This window comes from Pelobates fuscus, chromosome 2 (genome assembly GCF_036172605.1).
Source record: "Pelobates fuscus isolate aPelFus1 chromosome 2, aPelFus1.pri, whole genome shotgun sequence".
Classification (NCBI taxonomy): domain Eukaryota; kingdom Metazoa; phylum Chordata; class Amphibia; order Anura; family Pelobatidae; genus Pelobates; species Pelobates fuscus.
This window is the reverse complement of record NC_086318.1, coordinates 426,103,711-426,124,158: the sequence shown is the minus strand read 5'-3', so window position 1 is coordinate 426,124,158 and position 20,448 is coordinate 426,103,711. Positions and strand designations below refer to the sequence as shown.

Sequence of the window (20,448 nt, the reverse complement as noted above, 5' to 3'; positions counted from 1 at the left end):
TTTGTAGCATAAATGCTGTATGGATGCTGTGTAGCTGGGTGACTTTGTGGTGTGTCTATGTGTTCTGTGTGTCAGCCCATTGTGTGTGCGCTATTGCGCTGGGTACTCTGGTGAGTGGAAGAATGCGGGTAGTAATTGTTGTATATTTCCCTTTCCTTTCTTTTTGGGGGGGTATTATACTGGTTATACGAGTACGGCATATCAAGTTGCGGGTGAGCTAAGCGTCCTATTGCTATGGCCTTCGGTTGTCGGGCCCCCTGGTTGTCGCTGAGAGGTGGGGTGTGTGAAACCGATGTTGTGTGCCATATGAAACAGTGTAAACGATAGTAACAATTAAACTATTAAATCAAAGGCCGTCGTGGACCAATGCAAAAGTCGACATGTATAATATGACATTTCAGCCGTTAGTGTCTCCTTTAGGTGGAATGAAGCCGGACACTGGTAAGTGGCTTGTTTATTTCTAGCCCAAGTAACCCCTTGGCCAGGGATACGAGGGGGGGGGGGATAACGTTGTGGACGGTTATCCCGTCTGAGGGTGAGTAGCAAGCATGGATATGTGTGAGTGGGAGTGTGAGTCTAGTCACCTTCCGTGGAATGGGTATCCAGAGTGCATAGGTACCTGGCCTGCGACAAGCAGCCCTTTGGGGAGTCAGGCCCTGGCAGTGTCCTGTGTGCCCGGGGCGGTCTGTCTGGGTACAAACGCTGCTGAAGCTCCCGGGTTCCATCCGTGAGTTGCCTGATGCGATGGTTCCGGTGCGTCTGTGTTGAGGGAGTGATGGAGGATTCCCAGTCGTTGCAGGGTCATCACGGCCTCTCGGAGGTCTCGTATGTTATGAGTTGTATTCCCTTGGAGGATTAAGAGGGTACGAGATGGGCGCCATCGATAGGTGAGTTTGTTCTGCTGTAAAAGGGTGGTGATCGGGCGCATTTCCCGGCGCCATGCCAGAGTGCTGCCGCTCAGGTCTGCGTAAAATGACAATGTCATACCTTCGAAGGCGTAAGGTGAGTTGCCGCGCAGTGTGTTTAGGAAGGCTGCCTTGTCTTTACCTCTGACAAATTGTATAATCAGGTCCCTCGTGGCTGAGGTTGGTGCCTGGGCTGATTTAGGTACCCTGAATATGCTTTCCGTTTCTAGCGCTCTGGACAGTTTGGGTGTGAGTAGGGCCGACAGCAACCTCCTCACCACGTGTGGGAGCTCCGCATCGGGTATGTTGTCAGGGACCCCTCTAACCTTTACATTATTCTGGCGGCGGGAATCTTCGAGGGCGGCAAATCGGCACTCATAAGAGCAGGTTAGTATTTGCAGGTCTTTAACCTCTTGTTGGAGGGTAGTGAGCTGCTGCTTACAGGAGGGCGAAGTTGTTTCCAGCGCCCCTATTCTGCCCGTCAGGCCTTTAAGGTCCTGGCGGATTGTGGCCATATCTGCCTGTAGGTTCTTTTGTAGCTCCGCCAGTAGTTCTTTCATGAGTTTGGCTGTCACCGGAGCCGTGTCCTGCCCCGTGGCCGGGGTCTGCAGCGGAGGTGGCACCTTAGCCAGTACATATCCCTCCTTTGTTCCGTAGGAGAAATCGTCTGAGAGGTTTGAGCAGTCCCCCAGTAATAGACGCCATTTTGGGCCCTTGGGCGCCATGAGCCTGCCGCCATAAATCTCCGATGTTCATGCCTATTCGGGGCATGTCTTGTCTCAGTTTTTTTCCCCATCTGGCGTTTCAGGACATCTGGCATCCGGGGTTAGTTGCCGGGTACGGTAAGTCCGGTCTGGGTATCAGATATTATGATGATTGTAGGGAGCTCCAGATACATGCGACCGTTCGTTTTGGCAGTCAGACTCCGCCCCATTTTTCTATATTTAAGACTATGATTATGCTAAAGAACTTGCTGGGTTCGGTTGGTTAGAATGTATTCATCTTTATCCTAGGTTCTACAATAAATTCCCCTAGCAGATTATCCCGATATAACCCAGATCCACAGTCGATTTAATCAAGCCAACTCAGCCATTAAGATCGCAATGAGTGACATAAACTGACATTGGAAGGAGGGACATTAAAGGGACACTATAGGCACCCAGACCATTTCACCTCATTGATGTACTTTGGGCATAGTGTCCCTATTCCCCTTAGATTACACTGCAGGACTAAGACTGCCTCTAGTGGCTGTCAATCAGAAAGCCACTAGAAGGACTTCCTGGTTACTAAATGACTTTTGGTAGCCCCTGCGCTGGACGTCCTCACGCTTTGCACGTGAACATTCAGCGTCAGTAAAATCCCCATAGGAAAGCATTGAAGCACACGCACATTATCCACCAAGTCGAATGACGGACGAGACGGATGTCCCTCGGTGCTGGAGTCGGGTGAGTACACAAAGGTATTTTTAACCCTTTCAATGCTGGGGGGAGGGGCGAATCAGGGAAACAACTTAAGACTTTCTACCTAAAAGAAATGTAGATACATGGGATAGTCTTCCAGCAGAGGTGGTAAAAACACTCAAACATGAGTTAAAACATGTATTTTTAGGAATTGAGTAGATGAGATATACCATGCAGAATTTCTTCAATCATGGTAGTAGTTGTTTTTTTTATCTTTATTTATTTAATTCTACTTGAGATTATGACACAGATATTTAAGATAGCAGCAAATACACAGATGCATCCAGCAAGAATAACGCACTATTGTTTTAATGGTGATCACGGTGTAGGTAGTCCTGGTGATCATTTCATGTACTTACCATCACTATGCTTAGGGCATTTCATGTCCAGCTCAGCAGGTTGCAGAGAATGATCTGCCGTATCTGTCATTCCCTTCATTCCTACTTTTGACTTCAGCTCCCTGGGGTGAATATCACGGATCACGTTGTTTTTATGTCTCCTACACAGAATGAGAGATGAATGTTATATATTAAAAAAATAGATTATTCCCATACAGAAAGATTTCTTTTTTTTATGCAAGACAATCAATAAAACACATGGGAGCAAGCAAAGCTTTGGCATATCAGAACAACAGGATATCTGATGAAAATATCTCATTTTGTGTGTTTTTTTTGCATAAATACAATATTATTGCAAAGTCTGAGAGCCACTTGGCTAGATATCGGAGCCAGAAAACACTGTAGTATGAAACTAAATAAATGCAAAATGATCAGTGGTTTAATTTGCTAAGTGGTATTAAAAGATATAAGGATTAATGCAAGGTGCTTAAGCTATGCTCCCAGTCACCAACTCAGAATCAGCTGATACCCACTGGGGCCAGAACACAGCCCTGTGCCACCACCTTCTAGAGAGACATGATCCCGTTCCCGCCACGGTATGGACAGATGATCTGCTTGCCACAGACTTGCAATAAGGACGGCTTCTTGTGAGACTTGTCTGGTCGCAAGTAAGCCAGATCCAACAGCCTGAGTGAGGAGGTCTCCAGTATAAGAAAGGGGCTCACCTTGGAGGAGTTGCAGTAAATGGTCTGAATAACAGCTGCGTTGGAGTGGGAGTTGGACATGAAGGTAAGGTGCATGGAAGGCTGCCTAAAGTCAGCAAAAAGCTGGTCAAGCTGGGCCATAGTATTGAAGAGCAGGTCTTGGGGTGTTAGGAGTGCATGGCATCTGCCATATTAAAATGTTGAGTACATCGATGAGCTTTCTCTCTAACAGGAAAACGTGACCCAGTAGCAATACATACCGGGATACCCCTCACCGGCATGGGGAACACAGTGCAGATAAGAGGCTTCTACACACTGGCAGGCTAATAGTGGAGAGATCTTCTCTCTCATTAGTGCCATCACAAGGGCCTTAACGAGGCCATAGAACCCGCCCCGTCAGGAAATCTTTGTGTGGACAAGTTTGTCTCCAAAATGTTTGCCAGCTGAGCACACAGTGTTGCTTTGTAAGATCAGTAGGTAGCATACCTGCTTAAGCAGCGTGAAAGCCTTCAAAGTATCATTAAATTAAATCCACTGTTCAGAACAGAAGATATGTGACTGTCCAGCCTGCCCGCTACTTCAAGGTTTGTTGAAATTTATCATTGCCAAAATGTATGTTCACAAATAAAACTTTCACTCTAAAACAGATGAATATATTGATTTATGCAGGAGTACAATGTCATGATATTATATAATATATATATTGATATATTATATCAATTGCTACTTTCCCTAAATAAAATAAATACTTCAGGAAGTTTGGTCCTTAAGGGGTTAAGTAAAAACAAAAACATACATTTCTTCCTTTAATCTTCCAGCCCCTCTTTTCTTCCAGTCTTCTGTATTGATAGAGGTCCGGATTGGGAGATACATCCTGTCTGTGTTTCCTGGTGGAGGTCTGGGAACAAAAGTCTAAGAAAACACTAAAAGTTACTTAAATATCTTACAACAGATCAATAAGCTTCACAAACACATTTTCACCTTTTAAGCCAGCTTTAACCACTTTAAAAACAATCTATATATGAAATTAAATTAAATTAAAGGAATACTATAGGCACCAAAATAAATTTAGCTTAATAAAGCAGTTTTGGTGTAAAGATCATGCCTCTGCAGTCTCACTGCTCCTTTATATGCCATTTAGGAGTTAAATCACTTTGTTCATGCAGCCCTAGTCATATCTCCCTGCATGTGACTTACACAGCCTTCCTGAACACTTCCTGTAACTAGACATTTAATGTTTAAACTTCCTTTATTGCAAAATCTGTTTAATTTAGAATTTCTTATCTCCTACTCTGTTAAGAGCTTTCCAGATCTCGCAGGAGCTTCCTGTGTGTGTGATTAATGCTCAATTTACAGAGCAGTGGATTAAAAACTTCTAAAGTAAGTTAAGATCTGATTGGAAATTAAACAATTATATCAAGGTGGTTATGTTAGTCAGAGCCAGGGAAGGTGCGGCTATGGCTGCATAACCATTTAACTTCTAAATGGCAGATAATTGAGCAGTGAGACTGCAGGGGCCTGATATATACACCAAAACTGCTTCATTAAGCTAAAGTTGATTTGGTGCCTATAATATTTATATATTTATGAATATGGTGTGTGAGGTTGGAAGGGATCTCTATGCAGCACAAACATCACGCTTTTGTTGAGCTGTGCTCTATATTTAATCACACCATTTTGGAGTGGCTCTTCCTGGCACCATGGAGCCTCCCATGGACCTTCCCCTGTCCAGACAACTTGATAACGTAGACTATATCCACATTATTAACAGCAATTACATCCAACCTAGAAAACAATGATTGGATGAGAGCACAGGGCATGGGTTAGTCACTGATGTACAGTTTGATAATACTGAAACATGTATTCAATGTATATAAATCTTTTAAATGTCAAAGTGGCTGCACATGGGGTGGTCTCTGGGGGCAAGGGATAGCTCCATTTTATTGTCACACTGATTTAAAAAAGTTTATGTTCAGATTAGTGTCAACCGATGGGTATTTCTGAACAGGGGCCCGGTCAGGCTCAGCAGCCCTTTAACAGTATGACTGGGCCCCTGTAATATCAGCAGAGCTGGGAGGAAGTAAGAGCATGTGACTCCCCTTCCAGAAACATTGAGATCCACGTATAGCGGCAGAAAGGAGGAGGAGGCACAGACAGGAGGGGGCAAGAGAACAAGGATAGAGCCTGCTCCAGTCATACACTCCCATCAGCCTCAGCCAACAGCAGGATCTCTAGGAAGTCACCCTCCTGCACACAAAAAGTACGTTAGCAGGAGGGTAGCTAAAAACATAAAATATATGTCATGTATGTTCTGCGTATGTGTCAGTTTGTATATGTCTGTTTCTGTGAGTCAGTGTGTGTATCTATGCATGTGTCAGTGTGTGTATATTTGTCGATCTGAGTGTATGTCTGTATCTGTGTGTCAGTGTGTGTGTGTATGTATGTATCTGTGTGTCAGTGTGTATGTGTCAGTTATCTATGCATATGTCAGTGTGTGTGCATGTGTCAGTGTGTGTATATTTGTCGATCTGAGTGTATGTCTGTATCTGTGTGTCAGTGTGTGTGTGTATGTATGTATCTGTGTGTCAGTGTGTATGTGTCAGTTATCTATGCATATGTCAGTGTGTGTGCATGTGTCAGTGTGTGTATATTTGTCGATCTGAGTGTATGTCTGTATCTGTGTGTCAGTGTGTGTATGTATGTGTATATGTGTGTATTTGTGTGCCGGTGTGTATGTGTCAGTGTGTGTATCTATGCATATGTCAGTGTGTGCAAGTGTCAGTGTGTGTACCTATGTTGAACTGAGTGTATGTATGTGTCAGTGTGTATATTTGTGTGTGTCTATGTAATTATGGATGTATGTGGCAGTGTATTTGTACATACATCCCAGCAATCAAACACCAACATTACATGCAAACACACCATAGCAATGAAATGTAAACATTACATAAAAAAAACATCCCTGCAGTCAAACGCCCTAAGTACGGTATATGCAAACACACCACTTCATTCAAACACAAATACTACACACAAATGTACACCAGTATGAGCCAACACTACATACAAACACACCCCTGCAATCAAACACAAACATTATATACAAATACACTCATAATAATAAAAATATTGATATACGGTAATAAAAATTAATGAAATTTTTCCTTTAAAAGCAAAAGGTTCAAGTTTTCGGTCACTTTCCTCTCACAAGCCATCCACAAAATAAAAGATTTCTAAAGTGAAGTTGTCTTTCTGTCTATTTTCTTTATAGTTTACTTGAAGAAGTGATGGTTTTATCTAGAATGACACTCATTTTACTTCTTACCACAAAAGGATTGCTCACTGGTGCATTACTGTCTTCATTAGCAATGACAGCTCGTTTGGGCATCGTATTCTTCTTGGAGACCATCTGGAGAACATCAGAATTCTCTGGCTTGAGATACAGTCTGGAGAGCAATTGTGTGTTTGGTGGTAGGCTGTGCTCACTCATGTACATGACGTTCTTCTGTTCCTACAGCAGAAAAGACAATCAAAAAATATTCAACAACGCAAACGGTATGAGCTACTTTAATAAAAATCTGTTCCTATAAAATGCAGCCTTCAGCAAGTGATAATATATTTATATGGAATTGGCCTCTGGGAATTTTGTATTTCTAATCAATTTTATTAATGTGATAAAGTTCCAATCTTATCAAAACCATTTTAAAGAACACTGTAACTTTTAAGTTCTCATAAATACAATCATTTGTAGAGAACAGATGTCTTGGTACACCCATGATGTAAAAAATGCAGACTATATTAGAGTGGAATGGTAACTCCACTCTAATAAAGTCTGCATTTTGGACATTTGGTGTGCGCCCGGACATGTGTTCTCTACATTTGGTGTATTTCAAGGTATTGGTAGTCTTCCTGGTTCATGTGGTGCCACAGTGTAGATCTTCTCAGGAAAAGGTATGTGCTGTTCCTGTTTTCTATTTAAAAGAATCATTATGAAAAACTCTAAAAGACTTTGTTGGAATTTAAATGAATTTTGAAACAATAGGCGGATATATGTAGGACAAAATGGGACTAGGGTTTTTTGGCAATGAGCAGACTTCCTAGGAAGATTCCACAAGATCACATAATCATATATCAGCAGTTACTGTTCATAACATCTGCTAAGGGATAGACTTCTCCTCGCATGATGTGCAAGAGGATCCAAGATCTTGCAAAATCTCCCATAGACCTTGTAAACAATAGACCCCATGATAATCCAAAAATGATTTGGCTCCTGAGTGCTTCATCTGCAAGGAACGGAAGATTACACTGTGATGTCAGCTCTAGGACCTTGCAGAGAGTGCATCAGCCCAAAAGGGGATTGCACCGGGGAAAGCAGTGTGGCTATAGCTAGTCAAATATTTTTACGTGGGCCTGATTATTAATAGGTGTTTATCCAGATGATAAAGAACCCCAGCTTGAGTGTCTTACTTATTAATGACTGCTTTACCATTTTAGCAATTTTCTTTTCACGTCAGTATGCATCAAAAGCCCAAATTTTAATGTGAAAACATCTTTGTTGTTAGTAAAAATTGAATTATAAAGGAATGGAGCTAAAGGACAGAATGCAATTGGAATTTCCTTTATATTCAAACTAGAAACAGTGAGAAATCACACTTTGGTCAGTTGGTGTTCCTAGAAGAATCCCAAATCTCCAGACTTAGCACTTATTATTATTAATTATTATTATTATGTTGTTATTTATATAGCGCCAACAAATTCTGCAGCGCTTTACAGTGGGTGGACGAACAAACATGTAGTTGTAACCAGACAAGTTAGACACACAGGAACAGAGGGGTTGAGGGCCCTGCTCAATGAGCTTACATTCTAGAGGGAGTGGGGTAAAGTGACAGAAAAGGTAAGGATAGTATTAGACTAATGTCAGCTGCAAGAAAGGAATCAGTCGGGAGCTATTAACAGTTTAATTGATACGCTTTTATGAAGAATTGGGTTTTTAATGATTTTTTTGAAGGAGTGGAGACTGGGTGAGCATCTAACGGAGGAGGGAAGTGAGTTCCACAGGAACGGTGCAGCCCTCGAGAAGTCTTGAAGGCGAGCATCAGAGGTGGGAGTACGGAGAGAAGATAGACGTAAGTCTTCAGCAGAGCGTAAGAGCCTAGACGGGACATACTTGTGTATAAGGGAGGATAGATAGGTGGGAGCAGCATTGTGTAGAGATTAGAAAGCAAGAACCAGAATTTTAAATTGAGCCCTATATCTTACAGGAAGCCAATGTAGGGACTGACAAAAGGGTGAGGCATGGCAGGTGCCGGCAGACAGGAAGATGAGCCTCGCCGGCTCATTCATTATGGACTGTAACAGCGCAAGTTGGGAGCACGTAAGACCACTGAGAAGCGGATTACAGTAGTCAAGGCAAGAAAGGACAGTGGAATGGACCAGCACCTTAGTCGCATCTGGCGTTAAGTAGGGGCGGATGCGCTCAATGTTTTGAGATGGAAGCTTCAGGATTTGGCGATAGACTGAACATGAGGGGTGAGAAGTAGAGGAAGAAGTCAAGGAGAACATGAATGCAGCGAGCCTCGTGCTTTGCTATGCAACTCGGGGTATTTTGCCAATTCTTCAGCATCACCCTCAAGCTGGCTGTGGTTATTAGTATTATCTACACCAGAGGTCGTCAATTGGTGCAAATTTGGGCATTATTTGCCATTTTTGCCCTCTGCCAACAACAATTTCTAATAGGATCACTGGTTCTACAAGAAATTGTTGTGGCTACGGGTCCGCACACTAATGAGGCCCATCGATTGGCCCATGTGCTTAGGACCACCTGATGGGCATGTGTCAGCAGGGGCTCAGTTGAGCGCAGTGGCCCTTTTATAGCACGACTGGGCCCTCTTTCACTTTGGCAGCATGGAAAGAAGTGACAGCTGCGAGTCACTTTCTCCTAAAAAACGAAAGCTAAATCCGTGAGGGAGAGAGGACGCAGAGGACGCACCCTCCTGCTAAAGGTAAGAAACTGGAGGGTGGCTATTACAGTGTAACTTTTGTGTGTGTGTCAGTGTGCCTGTCTGTGTGTTTGTCAGTATATCGATCTGTGTGTGTATGTGTGTGTGTGTGTGTGTGTGTGTCTGTGTATGTGTCTGTAAATCAAATTTTTTATTCAGTTAGCAACCACATATTTGTGTGAAAAGACATTCTCATTTGTTATGGCAATGAAAAACAAGTACCGCTGTCGGCTTGAAATACAAACGGCTCTCCAATTTGCAGTGACGTCATTGGAGCCGAGAATCCATAAACCTATTTCAAACAAGCAGCAACAAATATCCCACTAATAATTGTGTTATAATTCAACAAGCTCTTATCATTTTGTTATAATTAAACAAGTGCATTTTATATTAACAAAATTAAACTTTTATGATCATTTTTCTACAGATGTTTGTACTTTAAAAAAAAAAATCATGTTAGTGGCCCACGTGATTGAAATTGTGAGTTAAGTGATCCGTGAGGTTTTTTTGGGTTTTTTTTTTTTTTTTTTCCTTTTGGATCAACAGCAAAAAACAGGTGTGAGGAAGGCTGAACTTGATGGACGCAAGTCTCTTTTCAGCTATCTAACTATGTAACTATGTAACTATGTGAGGTCCGAATGGTAGCGACCGCTGATCTACACTATCCACAGAGTCGGCCCAACACCTCCCAGTCCACTTCCCTACTCCCAAAGGGAGGTATGGGGTATAGAGGCATACGCCTTCTGTGTATATGTATACGTTACTGAGAGTGAAGGGGTTAACTTATCTTACACTTTGCAGCAGAGGAGCGGAGGCGACCTACTTTAGTAGCCAAAGTTTTCCATTCAGGTGTGGGAATATGCCGTTCCAGCTGTTTTTAACAATAAATATCATGACTCAGATTGCCTGGGGATAAAGGGGACCTTGAGTTTAATAACTGCTAACGTTCTTCTGGCACAGTGTAGCAAGTGGAGGGTGATATATTTCTGTACTTTGTGGAGACTATTTGGGAATACATTTTGCTTTACAGCATCACGGCTGGAAGACAGAGGTGTTTCAGCAGTAATCAAATCTAATTCAGATTATATCAGAGTAATTAGCTTGCATAAAAAATAATAAAAAAAGGAAATTAAGACTGTGCCAATGGCGCTCTCCTGATAAAATGTCCTGTGACACAAAACACATCAGCAATACTAAGAGGGACACTTTCATTTTAGGGGTGTGGGTGGGGGTGTGGCCAGGAGCAGAACTGATCTCTGAAGTTTTTAAGGTGACTTACTAATAACAATTTATTCAAATAAAATTTAATTTATAACAAGAACAGATTTCTAAATCTTTAGACTGATTTCTAAATACATTTATTGTAGTTTAAAGACACATTACTGGGAGTATTATTACTGTGGAGCTCTGTTATACACTCATGCACATTACTGGGAGTATTATTGCTGTGGAGCTCTGTTATACACTCAGACACATTACTGGGAGTATTATTGCTGTGGAGCACTGTTATACACTCAGACACATTACTGGGAGTATTATTGCTGTGGAGCTCTGTTATGCACTCATGCACATTACTGGGAGTATTATTGCTGTGGAGCTCTGTTATACACTCAGACACATTACTGGGAGTATTATTGCTGTGGACCTCTGTTATACACTCAGACACATTACTGGGAGTATTATTGCTGTGGAGCTATGTTATGCACTCAGGCACATTACTGGGAGTATTATTGCTGTGGAGCTCTGTTATACACTCAGACACATTTCTGGGAGTATTATTGCTGTGGAGCTCTGTTATACACTCAGACACATTACTGGGAGTATTATTGCTGTGGAGCTCTGTTATACACTCAGACACATTACTGAGAGTATTATTGCTGTGGAGCTCTGTTATACACTCAGACACATTACTGGGAGTATTATTGCTGTGGAGCTCTGTTATACACTCAGACACATTTCTGGGAGTATTATTGCTGTGGAGCTCTGTTATACACTCAGACACATTACTGGGAGTATTATTGCTGTGGAGCTCTGTTATACACTCAGACACATTACTGAGAGTATTATTGCTGTGGAGCTCTGTTATACACTCAGACACATTACTGGGAGTATTATTGCTGTGCAGCTCTGTTATACACTCAGACACATTACTGGTATTATACACTCAGACACATTACTGGGAGTATTATTGCTGTGGAGCTCTGTTAAACACTCAGACACATTACTGGGAATATTATTGCTGTGGAGTGCTGTTATACACTGAGACACATTACTGGGAATATTATTGCTGTGGAGTGCTGTTATACACTGAGACACATTACTGGGAATATTATTGCTGTGGAGTGCTGTTATACACTGAGACACATTACTGGGAGTATTATTGCCGTGGAACTCTGTTATACACTGAGACACATAACTGGGAATTTTATTGCTGTGGAGTGCTGTTATACACTCAGACACATTACTGGGAGTATTATTGCCGTGGAACTCTGTTATACACTGAGACACATTACTGGAAGTATTATTGCTGTGGAGCTCTGTTATACACTCAGACACATTACTGGGAGTATTATTGCTGTGGAGCTCTGTTATACACTCAGACACATTACTGGGAGTATTATTGCTGTGGAGCTCTGTTATACACTGAGACACATTACTGGGAATATTATTGCTGTGGAGTGCTGTTATACACTGAGACACATTACTGGGAATATTATTGCTGTGGAGTGCTGTTATACACTGAGACACATTACTGGGAGTATTATTGCCGTGGAACTCTGTTATACACTGAGACACATAACTGGGAATATTATTGCTGTGGAGTGCTGTTATACACTCAGACACATTACTGGGAGTATTATTGCTGTGAAGCTCTGTTATACACCCAGACACATTACTGGGAATATTATTGCTGTGGAGTGCTGTTATACACCGAGACATATTACTGGGAGTATTATTGCCGTGGAGCTCTGCTATACACTCAGACATTACTGGGAGTATTATTGCTGTGGAGTCCTGTTATACACTCAGACACATTACTGGGAGTATTATTGCTGTTGAGCTCTGTTATACACCCAAACACATTACTGGGAGTATTATTGCTGTGGAGTGCTGTTCTACATTGAGACACATTACTGGGAGTATTATTGCTGTGTAGCTCTGTTATACACTCCGACACATTACTGGGAGTATTATTGCTGTGGAGCTCTGTTATACACTCAGACACATTACTGGGAGTATTATTGCTATGAGCTCTATTATACACTCAGACACATTACTGGGAGTATTATTGCTGTGGAGCTCTGTTATACACTCAGACACATTACTGGTATTATACACTCAGACACATTACTGGGAGTATTATTGCTGTGGAGCTCTGTTATACACTCAGACACATTACTGAGAGTATTATTGCTATGAGCTCTATTATACACTCAGACACATTACTGGGAGTATTATTGCTGTGGAGCTCTGTTATACACTCAGACACATTACTGGTATTATACACTCAGACACATTACTGGGAGTATTATTGCTGTGGAGCTCTGTTATACACTCAGACACATTACTGGGAGTATTATTGCTGTGGAGCTCTGTTATACACTCAGACACATTACTGGGAGTATTATTGCTGTGGAACTCTGTTATACATTCACACACCAACGATATGGAGCTCCTAGAACATAGGGACATTAGTATAGAAAAGAAGGACAGAGGGATTTGGGCCCAAACTCGGGACTGCCCCTCCAAAAGAGACACTTGGGAGTGATGCATTGGACAAACCTTGTTCCCTCCATTTTTAATGGAAGAATAATGGTAAATATTTTAGACTTTAAACAAACTTAGAATCTGTTTCTATGTGTTTAGTTTTTTATTTTTTTTTATAGTATATTTTGTGATTCCCTTCTTTATAAATAAAGAATAAATGCTTCCAACAGATAATTTCACTATCTTAACCCCATCACTTTCTAAAACAAGGTATACTGGGAAATACTGGGATATACTATCTTTTATGAAAACAAAGTGTATTTTATTTTCTAAGTGCATGTCGTGGATTTTTATACTTTGACTAATTATTGCCTATATGAACATAGGCTTCACTCACCTTCTTAATTCTTTTTTTGCTATACTCACCTCCTGCTACGATGTTCCAGTTCCTCCTTCATCACCTATAACCTGCTCTCTGGCTCAGCACCTCTTTGGGTAGCCTCAATTTGCTTGCCAACGCCTGGCAGAGCACCTCATGATGACACTTATGTGGTAGGCATGTTCTCTTTTAACCAGACATTGGCATAGAGTCTATGCCGATAGTCTGAGGGACAGTAGGTGGGGGACAGGGGACATCATGGGCACTCTGACCGGTCAACGGAAAGCAACCCCCCATACACAACAAACCGCGATGCACTGTGTATTCTGACACCTTTATATCATGCCAGCATTAACTGTTTTAGCAATTTAAACTACAGTAGCTATTGTGTGATCAAACCAGACAGGCTAGCCTTCGCTCCCCACGTGCGTCAATGAGTCTTGGGCACCCATTACCCTGATGCCAGTTCACTGGTTGTCCTTCCTTTTTCCACTTTTGGTAGGTACCAACCACTGCATACCGGGAGCACCCCACAAGACTTGCCGTTTGGAGATGCTCTGACCCAGTCGTCTAGCCATCATTATTTGTTTCTTGTCAAAGTCACTCTGATCTCTTTGCTGCCCATTTTTTCTGCTTCCAGGTCTGGGATATATTAGGCACTTGTTGGGCCTTGACAGGTGCCATTGTACAATATAATAAATGTTATTCACCTGTCAGTGGTTTAAATTTATACCGTCAAAATAAATGACCCTCTGAGATCTTATAAAAAAAAAAAAAATTAGACTTTAAGCTAAGAATAATTAACAAGTTTTCATGTCAACGTATAGTATTTTGCAACTGGTAATGGATTTAACCCCTTAAAGGACCACTCTAGTGCCAGGAAAGCATACTTGTTTTCCTGGCACTAGAGTGCCCTGAGGGTGCCCCCACCCTCAGGGACCCCCTCCCGCCCGGCTCTGGAAAGGGGAAAGGGGTTAAATCTTACCTTTTTCCAGCGCTGGGCGGAGAGATCTCCTCCTGCTCTCCTCCTCCGATCCTCCTCTTCTCCTCCCCGTCGGCTGAATGCGCACGCGCGGCAAGAGCTGCGTGCGCAGCCGGTCACATAGGAAAGCATTCATAATGCTTTCCTATGGACGCTTGCGTGCTCTCACTGTGATTTTCACAGTGAGAATCACGCAAGCGCCTCTAGCGGCTGTCAATGAGACAGCCACTAGAGGACATAGGGGGAAGGCTTAACCCATTCATAAACATAGCAGTTTCTCTGAAACTGCTATGTTTATGAAAAAATGGGTTAACCCTAGAAGGACCTGGCACCCAGACCACCTCATTAAGCTGAAGTGGTCTGGGTGCCTAGAGTGGTCCTTTAAGGACCAAACTTCTGGAATAAAAGGGAATCATGTCACACATGCCATGTGTCCTTAAGGGGTTAAGTAAAATTCAGTGAAATATTTATTAGAATTAAAGTTGAACTGTCACTTCCTCCGTTTAGCTCATTGCTACATTTCCAAGCTGAGTAAAAAGCACTCATTTCTCACTTAAATGTTATGGACATTGTGAGCACAAACCTCTCAGGTTTATTTTTACTATTAGCATCTACATTAATATTATCATCAAACATTTAATTAATTGAAAACTATTGCAAAATTTAGTTGTGACGATATTGGAGTTGATGAATTTTAGCATTTTAGTTTTTTATAAAAGTACAATGCAGTGTTTAGCGAATAAAGCTCTATTTATATTTAATAAACAATAACATTTTACTAACAGATGTTGAAAAGCTACACACATAATTAGGCGCTTTTCTTGTACCATCAAATAATTTCACAGAACCCATCTTTAAGGGCACATGTCAATGTCACATGCAGGCGATGCAATTTGTTCAATAAAAAGTTTAGCATATGCAATAATCCGCTATTACTGCGCAGCATTGAAGCCACAGTTAACACATACAGAGAACTATAATATACTCTTTTCATACATCAGATCCTTTAACATTAGGTATAATATAACAAAAAGCTAAATTGTTGGCAAACATTGTATGGTGACTGACTGTTTGTAGCACACCTACCTACCTATATGTAATACTAAACTGACTGATATACCAAGGTTTATACACTCATTATTTATTGCACAGATATAACAAATCACACAAAGTGACAATCACAAACCAGGTTCCCCCTGATATAGGCCTGTATAAGCAAAATACAGAAATAATAACAATAATAATAATAATAATAATAATAATAATAATAACGAACCTTTGGCACTCCAGTGATTGTGGACTATGAATCCCAGGATGCTCAGCCATCCGATGGCAGGCTGTGTGGGACGGGATGGGTAGCTATTTTTGTATAACTGTCATTCAAATAAATATTTACAGCATTTAAAGGGAAAGTAGAATAAATCAGAAGACTTACCATTGTGGCAGGTAGGTAGTGGGATCCCTCAGTATACAGAGCTCCCTGCTGAGCTCTCTCAGGGGTGTACAGCCAGTATACAGCACTTTCTCAGGGGTGCTCAGCCAGTATACAGCACTTTCTCGGGGGTGCACACACAGTTTACAGAGCCAGTATACAGAGCTTTCTCAGGGGTGCACACACAGTATACAGAGCTCCCTGCTGAGCTCTCTCAGGGGTGCACACACAGCATACAGAGCTCCCTGTCAGGCTCCCTCAGGGGTGCACAGCCAGTATACAGAGCTCTCTCAGGGGTAAACACACAGTATACAGAGCTCCCTGTTGAGCTCCGTCAATGGTGTATACAGAGCTCCCTCATGCTGTATATTAGAGCCCAGGCCTAATATTTGTTGTGATCCCTGCACCCTCCCTGCAGACAGACGCTTTCCTGGGTTGTCCTGGAAACAGGGGCGGGGCTGACCCCCTGGGTGGCTGTACAGCTACAATGTAACTTCTCGCTAAACTCTGAGCTGTCAATCAAACTCCTGCAACCCTTTCAGTGCCAGAGAGTGTGTGTGTTATGCAAAGCTGCGGCCGGTGTGCTCAGTGCTGTGCTGACCATGACATGTCCCCTTACATCCTGGAACCTAAACATGCTTGGTGCTGGTCACTACATGAAATGACTGCTCTGTAACAAGAACTGTCACTTCAACATTGTGACATAAAAACCCCCTTGTCCATTCTCTACAACTCCCACTTTAGTAAATCCTCCCCCAGTTAAGCCTGCATAAAAATCATTGCAAAAATAATAATGGTGTGAGGGGAAATATTACCCCCTAACCATTACACCAAATTGCCTTAATTTGCGCAGTTGTTGTGTTACTGTTGTAAATAGTGAATACAAATGGCAGCTTCAAAATCAATAGTACTAATTTATAGTTTTTTTATTTACATTTTTTCACTATCTTATGTTTATTTGGTATGGATTAGTTATTGTTTTTTATTTTAAAAGGAACACTACAAGTACCATAACAACTACATATACTATAGTGGTAACGACGCCAGGACGGCTTGGTGTCCCCCCCAACCAAGTAGCCAAACCATTGGACTTCTTACCCAATGGTCCACTGCGCACGTTTCTCTGCTTCCACTGCAGTCGGAAGCTCTCCGCTCTGAGCTCATTGGTGACCAACTGACAATCTCAGCCAATGAGCCAGCCATGCACTGGCTTAGCTCAAAGGAGCTAACAGAAACTCATTAACAGCAGGTGGGGAGTGGTTGCTTGCGGACTCCATGCAAGAAATCAAATTGCTCTAAAACAGTTTGACTACTTCTAATAGATGGACATCAGGGCACTCCTGGCACCATAACCACTACCACGTGATGTAGTGGTTATAGTGGTTGAAATGTTTCTTTAAAGTGAATCTGTGATAACAGGTTTATCTTAAATACATTGAATGGGTCACGTATCACAGAGAGTCATGATGTTATTCACTGTAATTTATTGAGATTATACCCACCTTACCTCCCAGCCAGAGCCGCCCTCTCAGCTTTGTGGGTATTGCTCCTCTTGTAACACCAACCCGCCAAAGCAGGGCAAGCCTGCCCTACGACACCAACACGCTGGCTTCTTTGCCAACATGCCAGCATCTGAATGGGGTGACCTCGGTCACACCGTTCCTATAATTTCTAGCCAGCACTAGCACCAATGGCGAGGGAGTAACCATAGCAACCACTGCGCATGTACTGTGCTTGCTCTGTGTGATGAGTAGAAGGACCACCTGTGGGAGATGTTTTCTGCTCATACTTGTCTGTAAAATCGTTGGCATATGCTGAAAAATTCAAAGATTTTACTATTTACATGACGTAAAGTCATGATTTTATTAAAGACACGGAGGCAAGTATATATGCAATCTCTTTCTTATTTATTCCCTCAGCAGCAAGAAATTTTGAGAGAAATATGAAAAAACTTTAACTTTAACATTTAAATCTGCCTAGAAACATCGGCAGCCAATAATGTCACAGTGTCCATATGGAAAAGGGGCTGTCCTCTGTCACTCTTCCTCTTTCTGTCTGCGACCTTCCATATGACAAATTAACATCTAATAACTTCTGTTGATGACGAGATTATACGTATTCACAATTTAGGCTGTAAAGACAAATAAATATGTGATAAAATCTTATCTCCAAACTATTTGTATCTCTTATCACAGTATAATTAAAATGCAAGCATTTAGACCTAACCAAACTCCTTATCTTTATCTTAAATCTAAACTTATGAAATAGTTCCATCATGTCGTACAAACCTTACCGTAGATCCCAGATCATTAATATATAACTGTATCCCTTTACGCGGTTGGGCGGGAGGGAATTATACTCGCCTCCGTGTCTTTAATAAAATCATGACTTTACGTCATGTAAATAGTAAAATCTTTGAATGTTATTATAGAAACGGAGGCTCGTATATATGCAAGTTTAAAGCTGATCAATAATCCTTGAAGAAAAATGTTCGATAGGGCGACAATAAAAATCCCCAAACGTAGACTCATTAGACCAGTCGGCCGCTTTTAGGATATCCTCTAAACGGCACGCTAACGTTGAAGCTTTGGAGGCCATCGCCCCTCGTGAGGTGAAAAATGAGGTGAAAAATTCGATACATCAATTCCTGCCGTAGCAAGCATCCATCTTGCCCAGCGTGCCAAAGTGGGAGACGAGACTGGGAGGTGTGGTTTCCGAAAGGAAACAAATAATGCTCCTTCCTGTGGAGACCGCAGGGGGGCTGTGTGGTCCAGATATGCTTTCAAACCTAGTACTGGGCACAGATTAGGTTTGCTAGGAAAAGCTGGGTAGAAAACTCGTTTAGTTGAAGTCTTGGTTCTTCGTGAAATGTCGAAAGCCACTCCGCCCGATTGAAAGGTGATGGCGTTCCAATCTAGGGCTCTGACATCGGAGACCCGTTTACATGCAATTAAACAAAGGAGGATGAGTAATTTTGCGGAAAGTTGTTGAAGTGAGAGCTCTTGATTTGCCGACCACTTATCCAAGAAGTTGAGGACTATGTTGACGTCCCAGAAGGTTGAGTATCTGGCCGTAGGAGGTCTCGACAGTCTAATCCCTTTCATGAGTCGGTAGGTTAGGGGGTGGTCTCCTGCCGTATTTCCCATAAATCCCTGATGGCCTGCTGCTATAGCTGACCTGTATACATTAATCGTACGATAAGCTTTTCCTGTTTCAAACATAGATGTGAGGAAGTGTAAAACCTTATTCAGAGGGGCAGATATGGGATCCACTTCCCTTGCCAGGCACCAACTAGACCATGCTCTCCATGCTGATTGGTAAGCGTTTCTAGTGCCTGGTGCCCACGCCTCTGCCAAAAGTCTGAGAGTTGACTGTGGAACGTCAGGGATGGTCCAGGGTCCCCTGAAAGGAGCCAAGCTATGAGGCGTACTAGACCTCTGTCCACTAAGTCGTGCGAGTTCCCGTCCGGGTCGGTCAGCAAATTCGGTAGGTCCGGAAGCAGTCGTGGGTAATCCATTGACATCTCCAGCAGTCTGGGGAACCACGTCTGTGTCCGCCATAACGGGGTAACTAATACCACGGTACCTCTGTATCGTCTGAGATGGATGAGAGTCCGAGGTATGAGGTTGAACGGTGGGAATGCATAATGCCTTGTCTGTGGCCAGGCTTGTATGAATGCATCGGTCGCCAGAGCTGCCGGGTCTGGTCTCCAGCTGTAGAACCTCGGAAGTTGTGTGTTCAACTGAGAAGCAAAAAGGTCGATGTCCAGTTGACCCCACAGTATCTGTAGTTGAAGCAAAATCTGTCTGTGCAGCTTCCAATCCCCCGAGTCCCTGAGGTATCTGGAGTTCCAATCCGCTGTGGAGTTGTCCAGCCCTGGTATGTGTTCCGCAATCACGGAAATGTTGTTGAAGAGGCAGAAGTGCCAAAATTCTTTTGCGAGGAGGGCCAACATCTTCGATTTCGTGCCCCCTAGGTGGTTTATGTATCTCACCGCTGATACATTGTCCATATTGAGTAGGACACAGCAGGTGATATTGGTGGGCGTAAGGCTGCGGATAGCGAATGACCCCGCCAAGAGTTCTAAACAGTTGATGTGTAGACCTGTTTCTTGTTCCGACCATCTGCCTCCGGTAGAAATATCTCCACAGCGTGCACCCAGCCGTATGAGCTGGCATCCGACTCTATAATCAAATCTGGTGTTGCTCCGAATATCGCTCTGCCATTCCAGGCTTCCATGTGGGCGAGCCACCAAACTAGTTCCTCTCTGGACTGTCGAGAGAGAGACGTGTTTCGTATGTGTGGCCAGTACGGAGATAGGAGCCCTTGAGTCTTTGCATTGCCCGGTAGTGTAATGGGCCTGGAAGTATCGCCTGGATGGATGAGGCGAGTAGGCCTATAATTCGATAAGTCTGGAGCTCGTAAGATTCGTCTGATTTCCTTTTTTATGGTTTTGATCTTGTCTTCCGGAAGGTAGAGGGTCTGATGAATGGAATTGATTTGGAAGCCTAGAAATTCTATGTTCTATGTCGGTTCCAAGACCG

At 42.6% G+C, this 20,448-nt stretch overlaps 1 protein-coding gene across 1 annotated transcript in view; it reads right to left on the bottom strand.

The window, feature by feature from the left end:
* Positions 1 to 15,978, bottom strand: part of DNAH14 (dynein axonemal heavy chain 14) — a 295,079-nt gene extending 279,101 nt beyond the window's left edge. Inside the window, exons 1-5 of the mRNA XM_063441946.1 lie at positions 15,908 to 15,978; positions 6,730 to 6,915; positions 4,204 to 4,319; positions 2,725 to 2,864; positions 988 to 1,572 (exon numbers count right to left, since the gene is read on the bottom strand). Of these exons, the coding sequence (XP_063298016.1) occupies positions 988 to 1,572; positions 2,725 to 2,864; positions 4,204 to 4,319; positions 6,730 to 6,915; positions 15,908 to 15,910 (1,030 nt within the window). The 5' untranslated portion in view covers positions 15,911 to 15,978. The remainder of the gene's footprint in view (positions 1 to 987; positions 1,573 to 2,724; positions 2,865 to 4,203; positions 4,320 to 6,729; positions 6,916 to 15,907) is intronic.
* Between the last annotated feature and the right edge of the window lie 4,470 nt (positions 15,979 to 20,448).